Raw genomic sequence first — 17616 nt, 5'->3', positions numbered from 1 at the left:
CGGATGTGAAAGGAAAAGGACCGTGGGAAGTGCAATAGCATTTCATTTGTATGCAACCTCCCATCATTCTTGCATTTATTATATCACAAGTTGAACAATAAAGCTTTGCGATGTTATGACAGATGTTTTTAGTGTATACCAGTACGCAGGTTTAAGGAAACCAGTTTGTGTTCTTGTAATGATAACAAATATAATCTGCATTGTATAATTATTCATTGGCAACCTGTATAAAGAACTGGCATTATATTGAAGTCTGCACCCAATCATAAAGTAGCGTTGTATTTTAAACGATGCACGAAAAGGAACAGACTATAAAACAATGATTATGATTTGATGTCAAATGAACAAAATTATGCGTCGCAAATTTTGTGAAAAGGCATTTTGGGGGTATTTTTATACCTGTTAATTAATATACCCTCTATATTATGCATATTTTGCGTCAATCATCGGATTTTTTTTCAGAAACTACGTCATCGTTGATCTTTTATCAGAACTCGGTGAACACTCCCAAAGTGGCCTGAGTCCAGTGAACCATGTCGCTACGGTGTGGGCAGAGTGACATGTACTCAGTTACTGCATGGCTTCTTTGGGCCAGTTTAGCGCCTCTCCGTGCCCTTACACCCGCCCCTATTCGGTCTGTTCCCCACGCCTCCGTCCCAATTCGGCCCGACCGGTTCGGTCTGTCCTCCACAGAGTTCTTTTTAAAATGAGATCATCGTTGACATCACCGCTGCAAGCGACTTAAATTCCGGACTAACCGGTGTGGCCTTAAGAAAACTGTACGTTGAAGCCATTTTTACCCACCAAAGTGAAAGTTGAAAAATTTATTGGTACTGTTATGTGTTATTACAGATGATAATCTGCGCATTAGGAAATAAAACCAAAGCGTTTCAGGTCTTCTTTATTTGATTGGTGTTTTACGCCGTACTCAAGAATATTTCACTGATACGACGGCGGCCAGCATCATGGTGGGAGGAAACCAGGCACAGCATGGGGGAAACCCACGAAACCCAAGAGGAAGCCAGCATGAGCTGGACTTGATCTCACAGCAACCGTATTGGTGAGAGGCTCCTGGGTCATTACGCGGCGCTAGCGCGCTAACCAACTGAGCCACAGAGGCCCCTTGAGTTTTGCTATAACACAGAATTTATGAAAAATTCTTGCATCTTCATTTTTGGTCACACAAAATATTTGTTTATTTATCTGACTGATGCTTAACGTCAAAAGCTCAGAATTTTTCGCTTACACGATAGCGTTTAATTTATGCTTGGAAGAAATTGAAGTGCATTTGGAAGGTTACCAATGGACTTTCCTACGTGTGACGCACATATATGTGCACCATACTTAGAGTGAGGCAAGTTGTCTTTGCCGAAGGTTAGACTGTGCAAACAGCCACACGAACGTCTTGTCACTAGGTCATCACAGTTAATGAGAAAAAAGGCAAGTTGTCTTTGCCGAGCGTTAGAATGTGAAAACAGCCACACGAATGTCTTGTCACTAGGTCATCACAGTTAATGAGAGAGAAGGCAAGTTGTCTTTGCCGAGCGTTAGACTGTGCTAACAGCCACACGAATGTCTTGTCACTAGGTCATCACAGTTAATGAGAGAAAAGGCAAGTTGTTTTTGCTGAACGTTAGACTGTGCAAACAGCCACACGAATGTCTTGTCACTAGGTCATCACAGTTAATGAGAGAGAAGGCAAGTTGTTTTTGCCGAACGTTAGACTGTGCTAACAGCCACGCGAACGTCTTGTCACTAGGTCATCACAGTTAATGAGAGAGAAGGCAAATTGTCTTTGCCGAACGTTAGACTGCGCAGACAAGAACGTCTTGTCACTAGGTCATCACAGTTAATGAGAGAAAAGGCAAGTTGTCTTTGCCGAGCGTTAGACTGTGAAAACAGCCACACGAATGTCTTGTCACTAGGTCATCACAGTTAATGAGAGAGAAGGCAAGATGTCTTTGCCTAGCGTTAGACTGTGCTAACAGCCACACAAATGTCTTGTCACTAGGTCATCACAGTTAATGAGAGAGAAGGCAAGTTGTTTTTGCTGAACGTTAGACTGTGCAAACAGCCACACGAATGTCTTGTCACTAGGTCATCACAGTTAATGAGAGAGAAGGCAAGTTGTTTTTGCCGAACGTTAGACTGTGCTAACAGCCACACGAACATCTAGTCACTAGGTCATCACGGTTAATGAGAGAGAAGGCAAGTTGTCTTTGCAGAGTTTAGGAACTCTAACTTCACATGAAGTTTTTCAAATCTAATCACGAAAATGAATATAGGTATAATTATTTTTACACACGAGTAAAAGATTACTGATAAAAGATTCCCAAAGATTCCTTCCTTTTGGTGACCATCAGGAAGAAAAAGGTGATGTGACATCAGAGTTACTAGATACTGTCCATTAAAGCCCACCATAGTACTGAAATATTTGAATGCCTTTAAACACTCTTAAAAAATCTGAAACAAATAAATGAAAGCTTTTTTACGCATAGTTTTCCGTTGTCCATATGATGAACCTTACTTCACATTTTGGCTTTTTTTGACTTTAAGTGTCACGTAAACACGAGAGGCCTTCAAAATACGAGTAACTTTATAGGAACATTAATGTTAATAGCGATACAAATATATATTTGATACCATGATTTAAAATAATGAAATTAAACAGTATAATGAAGTTATATAAGTATTGGCTAAAGTTTTAAAAGGTCTCTCTTCATTCTGTTGACATTCAAACAAGCACAACCTGCAACTGCGTCACTGTGTAAATTAGTTCACATGATTGACACAAATATAAAGATAACTCCTAACTATGGAAGCCAGATGCGACCACTTGCAGTTTTCTTACTTTCGACCTTATAAATATTTATTTATTTATTTGTTTGATTGGTGTTTTATGCCGTACTCAAGAATATTTAACTTATTTCACGGCGGCCAGCATTATGGTGGGAGGCAACTGGACAGAGCCCGGGGAGACCTTATAAATGAAACTCAAAAGAGCGGAGCGCGAAAACACGAAAGGGCGAAAACCCCAAAATGCGAAGGAGCAAAGGTCACAAACTAGTTGCATATCCGATAACACAATATTGTTTTAAATGGGTTTAGTTATATTCTCAACCAGAATACCATCTGTTCTACGGCAGCAGTATGTGTAGCCTTGAACGGTGCGCATCTTTAGATCACTTGTCAGCTACATTGGTGTAGCCACTCGGTATTCAAGCCCTTTGATCCATGGGTTAGCGTGTGACCGAGTGTAGTCTACATGTGAATGTGCCAGGGTAATTGGGGGGAGGGGGGGGGGGCTGAAAAGGCATACTTGTAATTATTATGTGCATACATAGTTTAAAGCTACATACACAGGGGGTTACTAAATCAAATATGTACAGAGCTGACAGATTTTTTTTTAACCAACCTTTATTTTCAAGAAGATGGCCTTTTTTATTTCTACGAACTGTAATCAAAAGGGAAAACAATGACATACACTTTTTTTTATTTACAAAAGCCATCCAAGGTTATTGGTATATGTATAATTTGTAATTTGGTCCTCGTTCGCTTTTATACTTAGTCGGACACTCTTTATTTTCTCGTGTAGTGCCACGCTAAGGGTTAGTAGTAGCTTGATGCAGCACGCTGTTAACCCGCTGTTAACTACCTCGAAGTCTAAACTGCAGAAAACGTTTTCGACCTTTTCAAAAGGGCGATAGAGTACGGTTAACTTCGCATTATCGACTTGAGAAAAGAATCTAAACTGTGCAGTGTAATGCGTTTACTCGAATGCAGACTTTATGCACAACTGATACAGTGATAAGTATACGCTGTTATACCACGAGAAAATTACGCCGTGAACCTTAAATACTGTGTGTCTGTCAAATTTGTTTTCACTGTGAGTTGCCAGATTTACATGCTAACGGTAAGAGGCTCCAAATGTAAGTATGCGGAATATTGCTTAGCAAGATATGCATATATGTGTATTAGAGTAGAGCCAGAGAAATTGCACAACACAAGATTTAAAAGAACTGAGCGTATAATGCAAATTTTTGCGGCGGTGTAATGCGCACAGTGTTAGTGTACTTTTCTGGATTGTAGAATGCAGCGATAGAACCGACTGTTTATGCATGGTGAATGCGATTGCTATTCCAGCTACAGTGTTGCGCGATTCAGTTGTTGGACGATCGGATAGAGCAACATAAACGTGATCATTTTAAGCACACATTAATGGAAGTACCAACAAGATTTATTCATATATTCATGAATGACGCCATATTGAAGTCCTTATCTTTGAATTCACGTTTAAAAATCAAGTGCACAATATCATTTACTAATTAATAAATGTTGCGGTATGGGATATGAAAGAAACATAACACAAATAACCACGAGAAAATTACGCCGTGAACGTTAAATACCCGGGGTCGCAGGCCGGTCAGTCGAGACTGACCTCTGTTGGTTAGGAGCACAGCTGACCGGTAGAGCCTATTGATTTTCTGGGTTCGTTTGACCAGCGCTGTGTGCCTGGCAAACAGACGGGAGATATGTTTTCACTGTGAGTTGCCAGATTTTTATGCTAACGGTCAGAGGCTCCCAGTGTAAGTATGCATAATATTGCTTTGCAAGATTTGCATATATGTGTATTAGAGTAGAGCCGGAGAAATTGGACAACACGAAATTTAAAAGCGACTGTTATCTATCAGAAATGAGCGAATAACATATGCATCTTCATGAAGCTAAAGCGTTTGTACATCTACGTTCTTCGACCTAGTTGTGCAGGGTGTGCAGTTTCTGATACTATGATTTATTTTGCTACACATATACTCTACTAAGTGATTCAACCTTAATTCAGATTTGGTTCTATATGTCCCTGGTTTAAATCGGATTTGGTACATTTCCAGTGTAGATTAACAGAGTGTTTGGTCATCCAAGTCTGAAGCAAACCAGTAATCCTATTACGTGTGAGAGGGTTCACTGGGTGCAGCGGTTTGCAGTCAGCTATATTACTATCTGCGACGATAAGCTCTGTAAGGACGCCATTGTTGTTGTTAAAGCTTATAATGATGTTCTTGTTCTTAACCTCCGGTACCTTACTGAAATGCACATGCGTGCTTTGTAGTTTGTGACCGCCTATGGGTAATTTTGCCTGGTTGTCCTCTGCGAATTGCCGGCCACAAACCAAGACGCGTGAAATATAATGATATTTAATTATTTATTTGAATCGTGTTTTACGCTGCACTCAAGAATATTTCACTTATACGACGGAGGCCTGATGAAATTAAATCGGGCAGAGCCCGGAAAAAACCCACGAACTTCCGTAGATTACTGGCAGATCTTCCCACGTGCGGCCGGAGAGCAAGCCAGCATGAAACATAATAATATGAAATTACATTGAAAAGGAAAGCAGAGGTATATAGGGAAGGTCACAATGGTAATAATGAGATAGGTCTGTATATTTTATAACGTTGCTATGACACTGCGTGCAGACAAATGGATATATATGTATAAATCGAGCATGAGGGCATCTGTGGCCGAGGCGATTAGCATGCCAGCACGGCATGTTGTGAGTCCAAGTCCAGCTTAGGCTGCTTTCTTCTCCGGCCGTACGTGGGAAGGTCTGGCAGCAACCCGCGGATAGTCGTGAGTTCCCCCCCCTCCGGCTCCCACCATAATGCTGGCCACCGCCGTATAAGTGAAATATTCTTGAGTACGGCGTCAAACGCCAATCAAATAAATAAAATAAATAAATCGCGCATGTGTATTGTATACACGATAAACAATTTTTCCGTTAACGTTTTATTTCCACATTGCTGCCGTGTTTTTCCACGGCACTGAATACGTAATTGGCATTAATAAAAGCGAAGCAATTTAAGGCGAGTATGCTATGCGTAAATTATAATGTTCCACCCTGTCCGCACAAGAAATGTACACAGAACATGAAGAACATACTTGTTGTCAATAGTCATCACTGACTGGACTCTTAAAACCCTATGTCCTTATTTATGAGTACGCCATATATACGAGGGCACTTCTTACGTCACCCGAGTACGCCATATCAGTGCGCTTATCGAAATAGACCCTGTGTTATGGTCAAATATTAGCTTCCTTTCGTGATGTTTTCTTCGTTGTTTTTATAGAGATAAATAAATAAATAGCGGGCATAGCAGACACTATTTATGAAAAATTATGAATGTTTTTTTAACCTTGCTGACCAATGATACTGTACCATTACGGGCAGTTTAAATGTAACAAAACATAATTATAATGTGTGTGGTACATGTGATGTTTACATTGTCTCATATTTTTATACTGTTAAATTTTATTTCATTTAAACATTTCCTGCAACAAGGAGGCACATTACACGTACATGCACCCTAAGGATTCCTTCGTCGTCATATGGCTGAAAAATTGTTGAGTACGACGTTAAACCCCAAGCACGCACTCAGTCATATTACTGGCTCATTAGCAAGCGTGTTAGTCACGCGCTTATGCAAAAGGAGGGTTGTGATGGGAATTATATCCCAGGCATTACGACCTCGGAATGTCTAATTTCGTATGTGCACAAAGGGGTTATAACCTACTTAAGCCGCATATACTTAAAGTACAAATAGAGATTTGGGTCAGTGTCTTAAATCTCTTAACGCATGTCAGGTAACATATACATATAGATCTCACACATGAACGTGTTAAATGTGTTACGATTAGGCGCTGCTAAGAACGATCTGAAGACCGGACTACACATCTGCAGTGGAAATGTCGGAGTCATTTACAGAGGATGAAGCCATGCAATTCTTGGAACGGGGAGGAAGGTGGCATTGGATCCAGGTAGTGCTGTTGCTGGCATCGTACATATCATCGGTTCACGCAACGTTCCTTATTATCTTCACAGGTAAACGTATACATTTCTAGGTATATCGGTATTCAGCTGTCACTATACATAATGTCAGTATATATAATATACATAATATACATATTTGCCTTAGGGCTATGAAGTTTGTTCTTCTAAGTCACTTAGTTTGATGTATTCTAGTGTATTTCAGGTCGCTTATTCTGAATGTGCTTTTGTTTTTGGGCTAAGTGCAAAATTGAAGACTTGGCTGAATACTACATCTGGTATTAACTCTTAAACCAATTTCGAACAACCGAGCCCAGTAACCTGGCTATTATCAATAGTTTTCTCGCTTCAAGTGTTTCAATGACCTCCTCCTGTTTCAGAAACAGACATTTAAGCTCACTCAATCAACCTAGACTCAGATGGTACTGTCCCTGACTGTCCAAATCAGGCCACCTATCTTCATATACCAGCATATGAACAACCGGCTGAACAACAGTTACAAGCAGTGTCATGTCGCAAACTGATCTGTACTAAAGTTGAAGCTGAAGACTCACTGATAGCCGCAGGCAGTCTATTTGTTCGTGTACGAGTACGAAAATATAAGCAGTAAGGCACTCATGGGACTCTTTGCATAGTCATACGTTCGTTAAAAACGACTTGGGATGTTGAAAAATTTTGAACGTTTTAGATTTAGACTTTATCTGGTGTATGATATCGGCCTAAGAGTTTGCTTTAGTCAGACTCTCTGTTTCTATTGGGATTGTTGTTGAAATGTCGTTTTCAAAAATGTTCAATATCGACCTTGTATGTGTAGCTTCATCGCTTTGAAGTGTTTATTTGTATTAGAATTAAAAGTCGCCTTCAGCAATATTTTCACAATTTTACATTGATGTCTGTTTAAAGTTGGCTCATCCCAAAACTGGCGAGTATATGTACGTATATTGCCGCCTGATTTGGACGCCATGCCAAAGACGGCCTATTATGACTGAGTGGCAGCCAGTCAGTCACATTACATCAATACCGGCATGGCAAGCTGGTGGCATAGTTCCCTTATTCTGATAGAAATGTTTGTGCAGTACCGAGAGTGATAATTTTAAAATCCCTAGGTATGACTCTATTCGGGATTGAACCCCGCATCTCTCGTTTACAAGCCAGAAGCTTACTACTCGGATATCTTGGTTGGCACAACTACGATAGTGAGTTATAAATATCACAAAACGGTTCTAAATATATTTGCAGGATTTGAACCAAAGTTTGTATGCCGTGATTTGGAACTGAGTCTGGGTTCAGATGAAAACGGCCTAAACAACCACAGCATGGAGATATTTGACAACGCTTGTTTGGTCTATAATGCTACCTCAAATTCGTCCGTTGGTTGTGACGCAGGATTCCGTTATGATGTGTACAAGACAGAGTCTATCGTGAGCGAGGTAAATATAATATAAACGACAGGATTTTGTAATCTAAATATAGACAGAGGAATATAATATAAATATAGACAGGGGTAAGTAATTTAAATACTTGAATCATCTTTGTTAGTGAGTTGATACTCTGAAAACCGTTTTTAATCGCAGTTGTATGTTACACAATATTAGTGTTTAAAAAGTTCGAACTCTCTTATTGCTAAAGGTAAAACAAAAAAATCCTACTGTATCACGTGACATGTCAAAAATGTTAGGGAATATTTTTGATGACAATTATTACAAAATGGGCATCTGAAAAAAAAGGTTCACAAAAAGGTCATTTAGAGTAGACGAACGATGGAGAAAACTGAGGAGCTGAACGTTTGTGAACTTGAAAGAAATTTTTAAAAGAAGGAGGTATCATTTTTGTCTCTGGAACACAATGAGATGGGTGATGGGTAACTTTATATCAGCAAACGTTGCCTAATATTTTTACATTTCTTAACGAAAGAATTCGAACTCGAAACTCCCATATTTTGTAATCTAGGCGGACTAAAAATAAGGATTTGCTTCTGTTTGAATATTTTAGATATGTTTTTATAATTTCTGAAAAGGACCTGATTTGATAAGGCGCGGAATCGGCCTCAATACAAGAAACTGTGCACCTCAAGAAGCAAAGCTGACTATGGCTGTGAGTGACACACTCGCAAGGCTACTATCTTTTTCAGTTTTGTTTTACTCTTCTTTTCCTTATTTGGCAAGCATGTGACCTATAAAGGCCCAAACATGCACTGAAACAATGTATAGGTCATACAATCGAAAAATGGTAACCTGTTCAAGTCACACTGAATTATCTTTTCTTTTTGCATTGGACACTGTAGAGTGATGGAAAATATCAGTGCACCACAAATATAACTTTCTGAAAATTCTTGAGCACGCAGTTAAGCGCCAGTCAGTAATTTAAACCTATAACAAATGTAACTTTCTAAAAGTCTTATACTTCCGTTATGCATAACATGTTGATGTTAATGATATGTAGAAGACCACATGTACTCTCAGCCAGGATTCATGTACGAGTTCGTTATAATTGCCCCACGTTACGTAATACCTTAGCTTATCCATTCTAATTCATGATAACACTTATTTAATACAAGGCAGCGCGTATCTTTCCTCGCACAAAAGTATGTTTCAAAACATGAAAAGAAGAAGCTTGCATGTTCGAACTCTTCCTCGAGGTTGAATTTGATTTCCACCCTGACTTTGTCAGTCCATTGTACCATGAAGGATATCTGTGACTACGGCAGAAGTATGGATTTTAAACTTGCCAAAATATGACAAAACTGATCACATTATGAAGTTTATGTTTTACATGTGAAAATAAACGTTAACCAAAACAAAACTTCGATAGCACATACGCAAAAGTTTCATTAAAGATATTACTCTGGTTAACGTTGATCTTCATGCTGTAAATTAAAAACACACTGCCTCGTTTGAACGTAACATTGGCGTTTTTGATGTGGAGTGCGTCTTTGGCGGGTTATAACTAAGCAACCATCTCTTATATGGCCATATAACTTTTCTGGATGCTTCGACCGAGTTTTATACTTCTGATTTGGAAATGTACAGAACTGTGCCGGGATTATGAAATTTGCACTTTCTAATCGTACCTCTCCGGGGCGATTCTCTGCCTCACCAGGTCCTTTATAATTTTTAAGCGACACAACGTCTAGATCCACACTATGAATTCTTTAGTTTCATTAATTGCTGGTTTCTATCTTTAATTCCTCTAAACTTGTTTACATTCAGTGGAATCTGATCTGTGATAAGGCCTATCTGTCCGAGGTCTCTCAGATGCTGTTCACGGTGGGCAGTGCGATAGGCGCCGCCCTGGTGGCCCCACTCTCTGACCGTGTGGGGCGGCGCTGGACCCTCATCGTCACGAGACTGCTCACCATGCTCACCTCTTACGCTATCCTCTTCGTCCCCGGGATCACCGGCTTCATAATGCTACGCTTTCTGGGAGGTATTCTGACCACGGTAACTATATGTTTTCTCATCGCTGAATATCAAGAGGCTATATATTAGATTTTAGGCAAAAATTCATATCCACTATTCAAATAAAATTTTTCTACATTTATTTCTATAAGAACGGTTTAAATAATTGCCTTTAATTAAATATTAGAATCATGTCTCTTCAATAGTTTTAAAATGATTCTACAGTTTACTGAATAGAAAAGTTAGAATTAGCTTTGCATCACCAATTTTAGAAACTTTATCGCCGCGTTTGAATGGAAACCTATACACAGACGAGATTGATATTCTGCGAAGGGAAATTGTTGAAGCTATTTTAAAATAATATGAACGATTCGATTAGACTTGTGTGGATCGAGTTTTTGGTAAGAAATCTCCGGTATAGTCTTTTTAAGCGACAATGTATTCTTGTATTCTGCCTTGCTGTACCGTTTCTTTGCTGTACTGTTGACTTCTGTACAGTTTCTTTGCTGTATTGTTGCCTTTCTCTACGGTTTCTTTGCTGTACTGTTGCCTGTCTGTACGGTTTCTTTGCCGTGCTGTTGTCTTTCTGTACAGTTTCGTTGCTGTATTGTTGACTTCTTTACTGTTTCTTTGCTGTACTTTTAGCTTTCTGTACGGTCGCTTTGCTGTACTCTTACGGATAACAATGTGTTCACATATTATTGGTGTTTCGCGACGTACAGAAGAATGTGACAGCTCTGTGACGAGGTTAAGGTTTACATATTACGAAACTATAACGAACGACAAGCTTCCAAGTCAAAATGTAACGGAAACCTTTGAAGGCTGCATTAGAAATGGTGAACTTATCAGTCAGTGGTTAACCTAGACAGTTCGTCGCGGTGTCAGATTTACACAATGTAAAACCGTACATAAAAAACGTGAGTGAAGTTAGTCTGCGGTTCGCAGTTCAACAGGGAGATTATTTCTTTAGATTATATATTAGGCTATATCTCCATTAATATTGCATCAACAGACATCATATTTGGTAAATTAATGACACTTAATGTGGCCTATCACGTAATGCCAATACTTACCGATTCTAACACAAGGGACCGCTTCTTAGCAGTGAATTGTAGTCTGGATAGCAGTCTGGCTCACATCTCCATTAACACTACACCTCCTGGTGCCTTTCCGGCATCATTAAGAACCGGTGACTGTTTGTCTTTACATGAATTCGTCCTAATTTCTTAGTTTGTATACCGTCTTAGTTCTTTGGTTGTTTGTATTGAACGTCGTTATGGACATTGGCCTTACGATTATTGACCCTGCAAGACTATTGTGGTTGAACATTGGTATACAAACGTCTGGTTTTAGATGATGTAAGATATTTCAATACATTTAACACATTTGGATTAAATTAAATGTGTAAAAATGATTTGTCAAATCCAGATCCAGGAATAGAATACTTCCAGCAGATCCTACAATCCAAGATAAACCATGCATATATGCCTTGTGTTTCTTGTTTGGTGTCAGGGTACCAGTGTTGTCCGCGGGGTGTACCTCAGTGAACTGACGCCTCTCAAATTCCGTCCCATCATGACCACTGTATCCGGTACGGTGTGGGGAGTGGCTCTCTGTATACAGGCTCTGATTGGCTACCTGATGAGGGGAATGAACTGGCGATACTTCCAGGCGCTCCTCTCTATGTCTTTTTTCACTATCATTTTGGATGTGATGTAAGTTCCTAAACACCATTTCACTGGTGTTTAAGATTTAGTCGTACATTTTAGTCGTACGTTTTACCACGCGGTATATAGGCCTACTGACGCGCAAAATAAACTATGTAAGCCTTAATTTAACACTTTACCATTTAGATATCAACTTTCCATGCCTGTGCGCATTTAAATTTAAATGACACCATTAAGATAATTAGTAAATAAATAGAATGTGTACCTCTAGAAAAATGGAAACACTATCACCACAAAGTATAAACCCAAACGCAAAAAAAAACAGGATAGAATTTGACACAGTTTGTTTTTCTTATCTGTGTATGAGTTTGTGAAACGGTCGTATGTGGCAAGTTCTTATTTAGAACCTGAATTGAGACTTACGGCCCTCAGTTAAGCAGGGCCTAATTCTTAAAACAATATTATAGTTCATTTGAAGTGATACTGTTGTTTGCCACGATATTATCGAACGGAAAATCGGTGTTGTTGAAAACATTGCCATATTCAGGTTGGCTGACGATGGACATTTTTCTTTATATATATATATATATATATCAGTCAATTCCAATATTTCTATTCTGTTTTCTAAAAAACATATTTATTCAAGCTGATTCTCTCACATCTACTTTAGGGAAAGAAATACGCTATATCCGTTTTATAAGATTTTAACATATAACCATTTCACATTGTGCTTGCACACTAATATTATAATCAACCTACAGTAAAATTCAGCATAACATCGAAGCTTGTGATGGGTTACCTTTAACCTAATGTCGTTCCGTCTGTGATACTAAATGATGTGAAATCAAACATAATTTATGTGATCGTGTTATTATGTACCATTACAATGATACCCAGGCACGTGAAATCATACCAAATTTATGTGATCGTGTTATTATGTACCATTACAATGATACCCAGGCACGTGAAATCATACCAAATTTATGTGATCGTGTTATTATGTACCATTACAATGATACCCAAGCACGTGAAATCATACCAAATTTATATGTGATCGTGTTATTATCATTTCAGATTTATAAAAGAATCCTTAATTTGGCTGTGTGCGAATGACAGAAGAAAAGAAGCATCCGTTATTTTAAAAGCGGCTATGAAAACAAATGGTGTAACCGCTGAATCATTATTTAGCAACAGAGAGATAACCGTGCCTCTTCAGGAAAAAAGTGAATTGACCTCTAGCAGAGACTATAACAAAGACACAAGGCTGATGAGCACGGCTGAATCTAATAAAACTGCCATTTCCGACGAGGAGATTAAACAACGACGAAGCACAGTCGTGGATATGCTCAAAAACCCCACCACCAGAAAGCTCCTTTTTGTAATTTCCTTTGTCTGGTGAGTATATATCTTTTATGTTGTATTTCTGCATAATCAGGGATTCTGCTGGTGTACTTAATATCCCTAAGGCTTGGTCTCTTTGCATCATGTTCATGTCCATGTGTAATACATGCAGTAACAATACAGCATTTCGAGTATTTCGTCTAATATATTATATCTAATGTACCTAATTCTGTTTCAGCCATGGTGCTAAAGGGAGTTTAATTTACTACGGATAAAGCATTTACATAAACAGTTAGCTGAATTGCCCATATTTCACTTGTTACGTGTGACCATTTGCCAACTATCACATTTTTGTTACAGCTCTGATTTTACTCTCTGTGCTGTAGTCTACATGTTTTATATAGACAGATATTGTTTATGGTTTTATTTTTAGGTCGCTTTCAGCTTTATTTCGGCAGCAGTATACAAGATTTATATACTTAAAGCAAAACGGTTACCAGTGCCACTGTGCTTGTAATGCTGGTGAGACACGAGGTCTGTGTCACCATATGTTATATCCCAGCTAGATATCGTTCAACGTCAAATGACTGATCATCAGTGGAATTTTCTTTAAAGAACTACTCATGCTCATAGAGGAAGTAGTCTGCAGTTTTAGAAATCATACGAAGGATGCCTTACACAACAGTTCTTGACTTAAATATAAGACGTTAAGTGAGTCGGATTTAAAGACAGGCAAACCAATTTTGTGAAAATTACTGCATCTATAGTACAGTGACTTTATGCCAGCTCCCTGCCACGTGACATGATGTAACTTCACGCACAAAGGGAAGCAATCTCTCCGTACACTGCACGAAACAGACATTGATATCTTGTAAATTTTATTTTAACTTCTAAAAGGAATCTAGCTCAGATCATCCCGGTTATGATCACTCTGCCATTTTTTTAATTAAAAGGCTTTGGAACTGGAGTAGCTCGTTGAAGCTCAGCGTCAAGTGAAAAAAAATCCCCAAATATGATGAAAATAAAAAGCGCAGAATGGCTGACAGAGCCCATATACTGATAGGCGTTCTGTATTGGGTAGTACCGTCTTACTGATAATGTAAAATGAAGAATGGCTCATGGAGTCCAGGTCCTGTGTCACGTAATGCCTTCTAGCAGAGATATATATTTCATTCACGCAGGTGTTTGATCCACGTGCCTCGAACTATACCTTCACCTGACACATACATATAGCTATTTAGGTCTGGTATATGTGCACTCTTTCTGGAGTAAGCCGCCTTGCCAAGGGACAGAATCTTTACTCTCTTTGTGTGGATGACGTCAGGTTTATGGCAGGTTTGGTGCATGCGCACACTCTCTGGTGTAACCCGCCATTCCATGCAAGGAAAAGGATCTTTACTTTCTTTACTTTCAGGTTTGTGACAAGCCTCGTGTATTACGGACTCTCGCTGATGTCATCCGCCATGTCCGGAGACAGAATCTTCAACTTCTTTGTGATGGGTGCTGTAGAAATTCCTGCCTGTTGTGGCTTGTATGTGGTGCTTAAACAGTAAGTATATAAGCAGATGTACACACATACCTTGTTTTAAAACGTGGCAGTTTAGCAGTCCCGCTATTAACGACTACAGACACACTGTCAAAAATCGCAATATACTTGGCTAATTTCTCTAATTTCTATCCCGCATCTTGCCTTTTAACCAAGCACTCTGTACATTTATGAAGCCAGATTATGGATGGTACATGTAAGAAACTGAGGAGTTTCAGATTAATCCACCCTTTTTTCTATCGTTATCAACAGACTAACTACATGGTGTTTATGCTCACGATTAGAGCTTTTAGAACGAAAGCGAATAAAACCTTAGACAAAGTCAAGGTTACCTTCCACATAGCCAAAGAGGAAGAACATGGGTATAAATACGTCATTCACGAAGACAAATCACAGGGAATAATTGCGTCTATATCCTCAGTATAAATAGTAAATACATGTAACAAATAATACAATTATTCTTATGTTTTCAAAAAGGAGAATGTCGTTTACATTTTTCTTGTAAAAACAAGTGATTAGTGATACTGAAGATATAGACGTTCAATTTACTTGCACTGTGATCAGCTCAAGAGTTTGAAAATGTATAAACTACACGTAAATATTTATTCATATGTGTATATTTATGTGTATGTGTGTGTGTCAGTTTTGGCAGGAAGAAAACTATGATGATGTGCTATGGAGTATGCGCAATCTCGTTACTACTTGCGGGGATCTCGAGCATCACTTTTCGTAAGATTTAATTAGTATCTCGCAAAGTCTACATGACCACGTGACCCAAATTCATCACTTCTGAAGCCCCAAAATCATTGTTTACGTTTTTCTTGCTAGGTTAGCAAAAATTTGGATGAGCTAGAGAATTCCCAATAATGTTAGATGATGTTCTCGTTTCTTGTGCTTTAGCGTCAATTTCGCCATTATTTTCATGATTATCAATGATCAGTAATTGTCAGTAATTATTAATGAATAATTATCACGACGATTTGTCATTATGGCAAACATAATGACACACCAAGTTCAGTCATACCCATTGTTCAACTGTAGCACCATGACGAAGACACCGCAGCCTATACTGAAATTGGGCAGGAGATTTAATGTGATTGAAATTTAAAGTCGATGACAACACATGCGGCAGTTTGAGTGATTCTGAAGCAGTGACGTCTATAAATTGCAGCTAACACCCGGCATTTTTTCTCCAAATTTTGCTTGAGCCATAGTTCAAGGGGGAGTATGCTTTGCTACTTTATAAGCCTATACATGACCAGTCGGGATAACCATGCAGGCATGATATTGATTTCCAAGCTAGAAATATCTAAATCTTGAATTAACCGGCTCATCTAGCTTACAAGGCGGATGTTCTAACCACATTGCGGTATTCGAGCTTTTGTTGTAGGCTGCATTTACTTTGTTACAACCATAAATGAGCCAGCCTTGAAATACTTAATTCATAGTGCATCATATTTCTCAACCTGTGTAATTCATGCCGAAAACGGCTTTGTAACACGAAACATTCTTAAAACTTTGTATTACTGACTGTAACCGTAGAAATGACGCTATAAATCTGAATCTATACTAGTAGCAATCGATTCCACGACATTTCTGCATTTGTTTAAATTGATGCAGATGGAACTACTAAAACCATAGCAATGCAAGTGGTAACGTTTATTGGAAAATTCGGTATATCGGCCACCTTCATCTTGCTGTACTTTTACACCACGGAGGTGCTCCCAACGAATTTCAGGTAAGAGGGAAGCACCGAAAGTTCACTTCAGTAAAGTCTTTTTGACCAGATAGCCGTGGTAGACCGTGAATTGATAATTCAAGTGAAGATGTGAAAAATAGTAATGAATAAAACTCCACTTTATGGTACAGGATGGTTTAGTGCTGAGTGATGCACAATATTGTTGCTCAGTTCAACATTTCTAAGATAACTCTCACAAGGATCAACACAATGACCAATATCACTAAGGTCTGATCATGTACCCGCTTCCTATAATGACCGCTCTTTAATTATGGATAATCATGCTTGCCCCTTCTCCGGCTGTACGTGTTAAGGTCTTCCTGCAACCTGCGGGTAGTTGTCGGTTTTCCTCAGCCCCTTCTCGGTTTCCTGCCACCATAATGCTGGCCACGGTCGTATATGGAAAATATTCGGAGAACGGCGTGAAAATCAATCGAATAAATAAATAATTATGGATGATGAGAAACATGCTCTTAAACCTGTGATTAGCATAACGTGATTTGATAGTGATCTTGGCTATTACTTACTTTTGCATTGTGTATTTTAGGACCACAGGACTGGGAATTGGCTCGTTTTTCTCCAAAACTGGATCCTGTCTGTCACCGTTTTCAAGCGTGTTGGTAAGTGAGACTGTAATGTGGAAAGGGTGATAGTTCTGAAGAAGGTTCAAATTTTTTTAATAAGTTGTTCTTGGGAGCTTATTGAAAAAAAAGTTTTTGAACGCAGTTTTGAGGCAAAAAGATTTTTTTTGATTATCTTCAACACGAGTCCATCCGATAATATGCAAATCTCGCTGTAATGGTTCATTTCGCGTTACATGAATTTCACTGTATACAAGCATGTTCAAGCAGATCAAACGTGGCAGTGTTTAGTGAAAAGTTTACCAAAAAAATATGTGTAATCCTGTTTTGTCTTTCTTTCAGCTGCGTCTGCTGCCATGGGGACCCGGTGTTATCTTCGGCGGTTTTTGTCTTGTCGTGGCTTTGCTCTTTGTCTTTGTCCCTGAAACAAACAATCGACAGCTCCCTCAAACTGTTATAGAAATTGAAATGTGGGAAAAAGAAAAAAAGAGTGGTGATAAAATCTACAAAGTAAACGAATGA

The 17616-nt window shown here is 38.8% G+C and overlaps 1 protein-coding gene across 1 annotated transcript; it reads left to right on the top strand.

Annotated features, from left to right (window-relative positions):
* Nucleotides 1-6741: 6741 nt before the first annotated feature.
* On the top strand, nt 6742-17616 carry LOC135463098 (organic anion transporter 3-like). Its single transcript, XM_064740421.1, has 9 exons — nt 6742-6877; nt 8063-8253; nt 10033-10263; nt 11734-11936; nt 12963-13266; nt 14739-14778; nt 16396-16513; nt 17061-17133; nt 17437-17616. The coding sequence occupies exons 1-9, from the start codon at nt 6742-6744 to the stop codon at nt 17614-17616; spliced, it is 1476 nt and encodes a 491-aa protein (XP_064596491.1).

The sequence above is a fragment of the Liolophura sinensis genome, chromosome 1 (genome assembly GCF_032854445.1).
Source record: "Liolophura sinensis isolate JHLJ2023 chromosome 1, CUHK_Ljap_v2, whole genome shotgun sequence".
Taxonomy (NCBI): domain Eukaryota; kingdom Metazoa; phylum Mollusca; class Polyplacophora; order Chitonida; family Chitonidae; genus Liolophura; species Liolophura sinensis.
This window is presented reverse-complemented; position numbering and strand designations above follow the sequence as displayed.

What these genes read in the sequence shown, in the direction of transcription:
- LOC135463098 (XM_064740421.1), top strand. Translation starts at nt 6,742, where the DNA reads ATGTCGGAGTCATTTACAGAGGATGAAGCCATGCAATTCTTGGAACGG. An exon ending in CAGAGTCTATCGTGAGCGAG is followed by an intron (nt 8,254 to 10,032) that starts GTAAATATAATA and finishes GTTTACATTCAG; the next exon opens with TGGAATCTGATCTGTGATAA. An exon ending in CCACCAGAAAGCTCCTTTTT is followed by an intron (nt 13,267 to 14,738) that starts GTAATTTCCTTT and finishes TGGGTGCTGTAG; the next exon opens with AAATTCCTGCCTGTTGTGGC.